This window comes from Otolemur garnettii, unplaced genomic scaffold (genome assembly GCF_000181295.1).
Source record: "Otolemur garnettii isolate 467f Iridium unplaced genomic scaffold, OtoGar3 scaffold00003, whole genome shotgun sequence".
NCBI classification, from domain to species: Eukaryota; Metazoa; Chordata; class Mammalia; order Primates; family Galagidae; genus Otolemur; species Otolemur garnettii.
In genome coordinates this window covers 8626505-8636803 of record NW_003852398.1, presented here as the reverse complement: position 1 = coordinate 8636803, position 10299 = coordinate 8626505, and the positions used below count along the sequence as shown (strand labels likewise).

The window sequence follows — 10299 nt, the reverse complement described above, 5'->3', positions numbered from 1 at the left end:
ACAGGCAAAACTTGGCAGGAGGGTGTGGGTGGAGAGTTGCTGGGAAAGAGTCCAAGGGATCATTGAGTTAAAAGAAATGTTCTAATAATTGAAATGGTGGTTCAGGGGTGTCCAATCTGTAGCCCATGGGTCACATACAGATTATTTAAGGACTGTTTGGCTTATCTATGGTGTTGGATATTGCGAAAAGTATGCACAATTTTTTTTCTTATTAGATTTTGTTTATGTTTGTGTATTTAAAATGTGGCCCAAAACAACTCTTCTTTCAATGTGCAGCCGAGAAGAAAAATGTTGGACACCCCAGAGTCAAACAATACAGTTTAAATGGCTGTACTTTATTTAAATGATGCCTTAATAAAGTTGATTTTAAAAACATACTGATTTTCTCACTTCATACTGCAGACCAGTTAAATGGAAATCTTCCCAGTTGTGAGGCCAGGCTGGGAACCAGCACTCTGGTAGGACTGTGTGTGTTAATCTGTTTATGCACCATCTCTTAGTATTGATTTATAACACAAAAGAGCATGTGGCCCAACAAAAATGGTGGCCAAGCTGCCTGGCTGAGCCAGGCCTTCAATTAAGGCTGCACATACTTTTATCCAGGATTCCATGGAGCAGGGCTCAGGCCTGAGGCCAAAAGGAGGGTGGCCCTCCTGGACTAAATCCAGAACTCTGCAGGGGGGATGCATCCAGGTGAGCTCACTGGGTGAGGGCCAGCGTTTCAACCAGTCCTGTGGCAGGTGATGCCATCTGGAGCTCATCTTTGCTCCTGCCAGCCACGCCTGCCACCACAGTAACTGCCCAGCCTAGGTATGTGTGATCACTTAGATACTGGTTTTCACCTTTTGGGTCACACTGAAATTATATGGGATTCTGAGTTAATTGGTCTGGAGGGGGAGTGATTCTAGTGTTCACCCAGGTGGAGGTGATCAGAGTCACTTAGGGAAGGTTTTAAAACTATCAACACCTGGGCCCTACTCCTAGAAATTCTGATTTAAGTATTTTGTGTCTATTTTTGTTTTTTGAAGTTTCTCAGCTGATTCTAATGTACAGCAAAGACAAAATCACTGAATGAGGCACTATCTGGAAAGAAAAAAAGGCTGGATGCAGTGGCTCACCCTTGTAATTTCAATACTTGGGGAGGCCAAGAGTTCAAGAACAGCCTGGGTAACATAATGAGACCCTGTCTCTACAAAAAAAAACGGAAAAATTAGCTGGGCATGGTGGCATGCATCTGTAGTCCCAGCCACTGGCAAGATTTGAGCCCAGGAATTTGAGGCTGTAGTGAGCTTTGATTGTGCCACTATACCTCAGCCTGGGTGACAGTGTGAGACTGTCTCAAAAAAAAAAAACAAAACAAAACAAAAAGCAGTTTCACTGAGAATCTGGGGAAAAAGCACTCTTGTAAATTGTTTTGAGACTATAAATTAGAACCTTTGATTATAGAAGATAATTTAATAGTATCTATTGAAACTTAAAACGTGTGTGTGTACCCACTTGACCCAGTAGTTCCTCTTTCAAGAAATCTATAGAATTAATACCACAAGGTCAAAGAAGTAGGGTTTTGTTTTGTTTTGTTTTTTCTTTTGACACAGAATCTCACTCTGTTGTTTGGCTAGAGTGCCCTGGTGTCGTTATAGCTCACAGCAACCTCAAACTCTTGGGCTCCAGCAATCCTCTTGTGTCGGCCTTCCCATTAGCTGAGAGTGCAAGCACCTGCCATGATGCCTAGCTAGTTTTTCTATTTTTAGTAGAAATCAGGTCTTGCTCTTGCTCAGGCTGGTCTTGAACTCTGGACCTCAAGTAATCCACCTACCTCGGCTTCCCAGAGTCGAGGTTTACAGGTATGAGCCACCTTACCCAGTCAGAAGTTTGTTTTTAAGAACTCTCACTAGTATTGATTGTGAAAGCAAAAGAACTGAAATGACCCAAATGTTTCCTAATAGAGGTTTGGTTAAATAAACCCTAATGTCATGTAATACCAAATATGGCCATTTAAAAATTGTGCACCTATATGGAAAGATGAACATGATAGATCATTTGGAGATGAGAACAACTTGCATATCAATATCTAATATGACATGGTCCATGTTGCTTCAAAAATAACTTTGTATAAATAGACATATAATATATATGGAGAGAAACAAAGATTTGCAGATACTCAGAGGGTGATGTCTGTGTGAGACTTATCAATGCTGATCTCTGGGGAACAGGGGTGGAAAGATGGAAACCCTCCCCTCTTATTTTACAAATTTGTAGTGGTGGAATTGTGGGATTTTTCTTTTTTGTATTTTTAATTATTCTTAAATGAAAAATTAAGTTTTAAAAAGTTACAGACATCTCCAGCCTGACCAGGACAGGCTGAGTTGCTTTTTGGCAGTGTGGGCCAGCTGCAGGTAGGTACAGGTTTGGTCCCTAAGGGAACCCACAGGTCCCAAATGCTGATGGAATCCACTCACCCCTCTGATGTGAGATGGGGGCTGCAGCAGCTGTTCTTAAGCCCAGCTTTATAAATTCTCCCCTGCTCTCTTTTTTTATTTCCTTCTCTTACATTTATTCCTCCCTCTTGCTTAGTTGAAGGAGTGTAACTTTCCTTGTTGGAAGCATTTTGTGGCTACTGGCAGCATCTTCAGACCTTGTTTTCTTTCTCAGAAAATGGGAGGAGGAAAAGTTTAAAGAATTACTATTCACAGGCAATTCAAAAACTGGTTGTAGGCAATAGTTTTAGTTTTACTTTCACCATCACTTATTTTCTTTACCTAGGCGGAAGTGCTTTAATACCTGGGAAGTAATGATGCAGGGTCTGTCATCCTCTTTAACAGATACAGAAGTAGATTCAAAGAGGTTACATAGCAGGGATCAGAACTTGGCCCTGCTGCTTCTTTGATCTTTCTGTCACTGGAGATGCTCATTGGACCTGTTTGGAAGGAATCGGTGCTAAAGGGCCTAGGTTAGGAGGCACAAACTCAGATGTCCCCAAGGGCCAGGCACGGAGCATAAATGAATGAAGAAACATTAGTCAGGTTTTGACAGATGGAATGCTGGGGTCTGTGGCAAATTGTTAACCCAAGTGGCCAGATCTTCTGAATGATCCCAAGAAAAGCTGTAAAACAGAATCTTAATGAATAAATCTCTCTTTCTATAAACCAGTAATAATTTCAAAATTACTTAAACACTTTCAGCTAAGCAAAACCTGTCTGTAGGCTGAATTCACCACATGACCATGACTGAACAATTTCTAGTTTGTCAATCACCCCTAACCCCACTCAACAACTAGGCATTGATCCTTTGACCTCTTCCACTTCTCAGCTGCATTTTTTTCAACGTGTATCTTTTTACTTCGATTTGTTTTTTGGATTATCATTGTACATATTTATTTTATACAAAATTTAAAAACAAACAGAAAGAATAAAGAAAAAAATATCCTACCACCCAGCTGGTTGTTGATGTTTTGCTGTTTCCTCCTAATCTCTTTGAGAATGTACATATATACTTTGATAAATTCAAAATTATTCATTTAGTTTAACAACCTTCATTTGCATTCACTTTTGTATCATAAACACTTTCCATTTTTTTCAAGGACTTTATTTTTAATGGCTATGTGATAGTGCATTATGCAAATGTAGCATACTTATTTGAACAGTTATTTCCTATGTGACCTTCAGCAAGGTCGTTAACCTCTTTATATCTCAGTGTTCTCCATGGTATAATGGTGATAGTAATGTAATCTACTTTGTATGGTTAATGTAAGGATTGAAGAAGTAAATACATGTAAATTACTTAGAATAGTACTTGTCATAGAATAAACATTAAATATATGTTTTCTGCTTATTATTATGATGGTTTTGTAAAAATCTATATTTGCCTGAAGTTTTTGCTACTTTTTATAATAAATTACCACAGAGGGGATTATTTACATTTCAAGGTTCTTAATTTGCATGGTTAAAAAGCCCTCTAGGAAGGCTGTTCTAATTATACACATATTTCCAGCTGTGTATGGGATGCCTGTTTCTCCATATCCTCTGAAATATTAGTCGTTATTCTTTTCTTTATTCTTCATCAAAACAGATTATCTTGAGCACCTGTAATATCTTTGAGCTTTCCTATCTAGATTAGAACTCAGCCTTAGTCCTTTTTCTGGCTATTCTCAGAGATTAACTTTGGGTTTGGAATTTTTTTAAAAAGCGACTTAGAAGTGAAGGGTTTGGAAATTTATCTTTGTTTATTTTTTGTTTGACTAATTCAAATGGAGAATCTCTGTCATTTAGTAAATGGGTTTAACCCATTTACATTTATTGTGATTTTCTATGGATTTTGTGTTTCATTTTCTGGTAGTAGATTCCACAGGACATCAACTCAAAAGATATTTGTGAGATGCTGATCTAAAATCTCTGGAATCTGTTTTAGAAACCACTCAGATCGAGGATCCCCGAGTACAATGGCGCCGGGAGCAGGAACACATGCTGAAGGATTACCTGGTGGTGGCCCAGGAGGCTCTGAGTGCACAAAAGGAGATCTATCAGGTGAAGCAGCAGCGCCTGGAGCTTGCACAGCAAGATTACCAGCAACTGCGTGCCGTCTGGGAGCACAAGCTGGGCTCCCAGGTCAGCTGTGAGTACCTTTCACCACTAGAGCCCCCATAAGCACCAACAGGGAATGGACACACTGAATCCTGCCAGTAGTGCTTCTCAAATCTGTCCATTTTTCTCTATCTTCACTTCTTGTTCAAACTATCATTCCATTTGCTGCTCTTTTTTTTTTTTTTTTTTTTTTTGAGACAGAGCCTCAAGCTGTCCCCCTGGGTAGAGTGCCATGGCATTACAGCTCACAGCAACCTCCAACTCCTGGGCTCAAGCGAGTCTCCTGCCTCCGCCTCCCAAGTAGCTGGGACCACAGGCGCCCGCCACAGCGCCTGGCTATTTTTTGGTTGCAGCCATCATTGTTGTTTGGCGGGTCCGGGCTGGGGATTCGAACCCGCCACCTTAGGTGTACGTGGCTGGCGCCCTAGCCGGTTGAGCTATAGGCGCCGAGCCATTTGCTGCTCTTTTCGTTCCAACCTGTGCCTTACAGTGATTCATTTGCCTTTTCATTTCATTCTGATTCAATTTCATATCATTTCATTTGTAATCATCTCAGAATGCCAATTGGACTGTTTATCTCCTTATATAAAACCCTTCATTGGCTGGGGGAAGTAGAAATGGAGAGTTATTGTTTAATGGATAGAGAGTTTCCATTCGAGACGATTAAGAGGTTCTAGACAAGGATGATTGTATAACAACAGGAATGTATTTAATGCCACTGAATAGCATACTTTAAAGTGGTTAAAATGGTAAATTTTATGATATGTGTACTTACCACAATTTAAAACAAGCCGAAGGGAAAAAAAGTAAATCAATTAAAAAATAAAAACAAGCCGTCTTCAGAGGCTTCTCATCACTCTATTCATGGTCTACACAGCCTTCTGCAATCAGGCTCTTGCCTCATCTCACGTTCAGACTCGGCCCAGATACACTGAGTCTTCTCCCTAGCCCCATTCTGCGCTCTAAGCCTGCCTTGCACTTTTTTACCTCATGGCTTTTGTCTTCACTATTCCCCTTCCTGGAAAGCTTTTCCTTCCATCCATTTGAAGTGTTAAATCCCTCCCATCCTTTAAGTCTCATCCTCCAGGTCATCACCTCTGAGAGGCTTGCTCTGATAGTTCTACCAAAAGCCTCTTTTCCCTAACAGCAGCCTCTGTCATGGCTCTCTGTTTTCTTCTTAGCACATATTGCAATATACTTTCTTTCTATCTCGATTATTTTCTCCATTAGAATGTAAACTTTGTAAAGGCAGGGTCTATCTTTCTTGGTACCCGCAGGAAGGGAGTAGTCATGCCAGTAGGCATGAGTGCTTGACAGATCAGTAGCTATCAGGGAACCCAGTGACTTTCTCCAATATGTTGGGGTTTGTTTTTTTCCCTCCTTTGCTACTATTTCTAGTAACCAAATCTTCCCTGTGTTTCCGGCATGCTTATACATGTCAGATGTTTTACTACGATCTGAATATGCTCTTTCAGTTAATCTTCATAACAATGCTGTAAGCCGGTACAATTACTATTCCCCTTTAACAGATGAGGAAACTGTGGCTTAGGAACAACATGCCCAGGGTCTTACCACTGCTGAGAACAGTAAATCACAAGCCTATCCTCTTATTCCCTCAACATCTTCTCTCTTTTTTTTCTTTGTGTTAAGCAAAGCAGGCTGGGGCCAGGGTTAAGCCCGCCACCCCTGTTGCACAGGGCCAGCGCTGTAACCACGGAGCTACAGGTGCCCAGTGACCTCAACATTTTCAATATGAACCAGGCCATGGTGTCAGGGTGGCCGTAGCTGAGTTGGGCTACTGACACTCCTCATTCCCTCTCACTTTGAGTTCAGTCTGCTGGCAAGGCAGCATAACACAGCCTTTTTCTTTGGCAACTCAGGACAACCCCCAGAATCTCAGAGATTGTAGGAAAGAACTATATTACATTCATTAGCTATTTTTGTGTCAAGTGATGTTCTGGAGACTGTCAAAAGGGGTTTAGCACTTAATCTGTCTTAGTCATCTTGGGTTACCTCAACAAAATAACATAGACTGGGCGGCTTTTTTTTCTTTTTCTTTTTTTTTAAGAGACAGTTTCACTTTGTCACCCTCGGTAGCGTGCCATGGCGTCACAGCTCACAGCAACCTCCAGCTCTTGAGTTTAGGTGATTCTCTTGCTTTAGCCTCTCTTGTAGCTGGGACTACAGGCGCCTGTCATAATGCCTGGCTGTTTTTTGTTGCAGTTTGGCTGGGGCTGGGTTTGAACCCTCCACCCTCGGTTTGTGGGGCTGGCGCCCTACTTACTGAGCCATAGGCACCACCCTAGACTGGGCAGCTTTAACAACATACATTTATTTTCTCACAGCTCTGGAGGCTGGAAGTTCAAGATCAGGGTGCCAGGTTCTGGTGAGGACTTTTTCCTGGTTTGTATGTATCTTTGCATGATGGAAAGAGAGAGCTCTCTGGTGTCTCCTCCTATAAGGGCACTAATGTTATGAGGTGCCCTTCCTAACCTCATTTAAATGGAATCTCTTCCATAAGCCTCATCTCCAAATATTATCACTTTAGGAATTAGGGCTTCCACCTGAGAATTGTGGGGAGTCATAGTTCAGTCCATAGTATAACCCTTAACATAGTCCTAGAAGGAAGATATTATTCCTATTGAAACTCAGGGTTTTTTTGTTTTTTTGTTTTTTTTTTTGAGACTGAGCCTCAAGCTGTCACCCTGTCACCCTGGGTAGAGTGCTGTAGCATCACAGCTCACAGCAACCTCCAACTCCTGGGCTCAAGCGCATCTCCTGCCTTCACCTCCCAAGTAGCTGGGATTATAGGCACCTGCCACAGTGCCCGACTATTTTTTGGTTGCAGCTGTCATTGTTGTTTGGCGGGCCTGGGCTGGATTTGAACCCACCAGCTCAGGTATATATGGCTGGTACCTTAGCCATTTGAGCCACAGGCGCCAAGCTGAAATGCAGTTTTGAAAAAGTGAAGTGATTTTTTTTTTTGAGTTTTTGGCGGGGGCTGGGTTTGAACCCGCCACCTCTGGCATATGGGGCCAGCACCATACTCCTTTGAGCCACAGGCGCTGCCCAAAAGTGAAGTGATTATTTTTTATCTCTTTCTAAAGTCCCACAGCTTAAAAAAGTGGCAGGTGGGCGGCACCTGTGGCTCAGTGGGTAGGGCGCCAGCCCCATATACCAAGGGTTGTGAGTTCAAACCCAACCCCAGCTGAACTGCAACAAAAAAATTGCCGGGCGTTGTGGCAGGCGCCTGAAGTCCCAGCTACTCGGGAGGCTGAGGCAAGAGAATTGCCTACTCCCAGGAGTTGGAGGTTGCTGTGAGCTGTGTGATGCCACAGCACTCTACTGAGAACAATAGAGTGAGACTCTGTCTCTACCAAAAAAAAAAAAGTGGCAGGTGTATATAGAAACAAGCCCTCCTGTTTTGGGGGAACAGGAATATTAATATGGACTCAAAGCATTATCCCACAAATTGTGTATTACTTCCAGAAGATAAAATGTACTTTTGCATTGGAGAGATGTGGTGTGTGCAGCCACCAATTACACAGGTGGTAAAACTAACATCACTGAGACCCAGTGCCATAATATGCCTTCTAATCTGATGCAATAAAAACATCATGGACAGTCCCTCACGAAAACATTGAATCCAAGTCTAACCCTGAGCATAGTCAGACAAATCCATAATGTAGAATAGTCTGTAAGATTTTTTTTTTAAAGCCTAAAAGGTCGTACCAACCCAATGATATGTTTGTACTTTAAATTAGACCCTGACCTAGGGGAGAAAGCAGCCATAAAACCCATTGCCAGGTAATTGGAGACTTTTCTTAGGTGTGATAATGGCATGATAGAGATGTAGAAGAATGTCCTTGTTTATAGAAGATGCGTGTGATGTCATATCTACAACATATCCCAAAAAAGGTCCAGGGAAGAAAAAAAAGCAAAAAGAGGAAGGGAAGGAGGGAAAAGAAAAATAAAAGGAAAAGGCTGGTGTCCGGCCAACTGAACAGATCAGTAGATGTCCATGATGCTCTGATGACTTGGAATCTGCCCAGGTGGTGGTCTTTTGCCACCATTGCTAATAATCATTCATGGAGGTCTTACTAGGAACCTGGCACATTACTGAAAGAAAGAACTGGGATTGGAAGAGGGATGGCGAAAACAGATGTGGGAAAATGCTAAGAATCGGGGGATCTAGAAGAAAGATATAGCAATACGCTATTTTTTTTCAAATTTCCTATAAATACAAAGTTTTTATAAAGTCAATTAAATGCTGCGGGAATGTATCATTCCTATAAGAGGCACTGTAGTGGGAGGTGTCAGCCATTGGATTCTGAAGTCAGAGGCTTGGGTACACTCTTGGAGAATGTACCATACCTCTCAAGTCTCCAACTCCTTATCTTTAACTATGGAAATGTTAACAGTACCGTCATCTCATGGGCCCATGTCCAGGTTTCTCAACCTCAGGGCACTGCTAACATTTTGGCCTGGGGAAATCCTCGTGGGGACTGTGTATGGTAGGGTATTTAACTATACCCCTGTCCTATACCCCTTAGATGCCAATAACATCCCCATACTCCAAGTTGTGACACCCAAAGCTGTCTCCAGACATTGCCCACTAGGGGGTAAAATTACCACCAGTTGAAAACCTCCAGTCTGGCTAAAATACCTGGGACAATTTCTTTAGAACATATTCATGGCTCAATAAATAGTCTTACTGGCGGAAACACATTACATAATATTTTGAGAGTGTGGACTTTGGAACCAGACTGTCAGGGTTCAAATCCAAGTTGCAAACATTTGTAATCTTGCACATGTTACGCCACTTCTGTGCCTCAGCTTTCTTGATTTAGAAAGAAAGTCTAATAATGGGATCACCTTTTTAGGAACATTAGGGGACTTAGATTAGTTAGCAAATATATATAAAGTATTTGGAGTAGTACTCATCACATTCTCAAGCTCTCAATAAATAATAACATTAATTAATAGGCATGTAAATAGGCATTATTAATTAATAGGCATGAAAAGGTTTTTACAGTTCCATGGAACTATTAAGAATAAATGCATGAGCAAAGACAGGAAATAAATGCTGCGATTCCTCAGCCCTGTCCTGCGACTTCCAAGTACTCCCAAGACATCACCAGGCATAAAGGCACCACCGTTTTGAATGTTAAAGATCTTCCATCTGAAAACACTAGGGTCATTTCAGGCACCTGGATCTGGGATCCAGACCAAACAGAAACTGGGGGATCTCCCAGCCGAACCGTCCCAGTGAAAGGAGGCACAGGCCAACCCTCTTTTTCTGGGTTTTACATGCAGATCTGACTTCCAGGGTGAGCTCTTGAGGTGTGACAAACAGGTGAGGTCACATGCCTGTCCTCTTAACTCGGATGGCTTGCCAGAGCTTGTGAAGGTTTTGCTACCCAGCCTCACCTGTTATGGGTCCCAGACGCAGGTGGGGTCCTGCCTCGGGGATGGAGATTTTGTTGTCAACCCTCTGGTGTTATCTCTACTTTTGTAGGGAGGGAAAAGGGAACTGACATTTAATGTGGACCTATAGTATGCCTTGGAGGGCAGCATGGAAGACACTTTACATAAATAATGTCCCTCCCCCCTCACATACACAATCCTGCAAGGTAAAGCTATTCCCATTCTGCAGACAAGAAAACTGAGGCCCCAGAGTAAGAATTGTCTTCCCCAAAGTTACATTGATAAAAAGTGG

At 42.1% G+C, this 10299-nt stretch overlaps 1 protein-coding gene across 3 annotated transcripts in view; it reads left to right on the top strand.

The window, feature by feature from the left end:
* The window catches only part of WWC1 (WW and C2 domain containing 1), a 177805-nt gene that overhangs the window by 88335 nt on the left and 79171 nt on the right, over positions 1 to 10299 (top strand). For all 3 annotated transcript variants that reach the window (XM_003781963.3, XM_023515284.1, XM_023515282.1), the window contains exon 3: positions 4408 to 4611. In XM_003781963.3, the coding sequence (XP_003782011.1) occupies positions 4408 to 4611 (204 nt within the window). The remainder of the gene's footprint in view (positions 1 to 4407; positions 4612 to 10299) is intronic.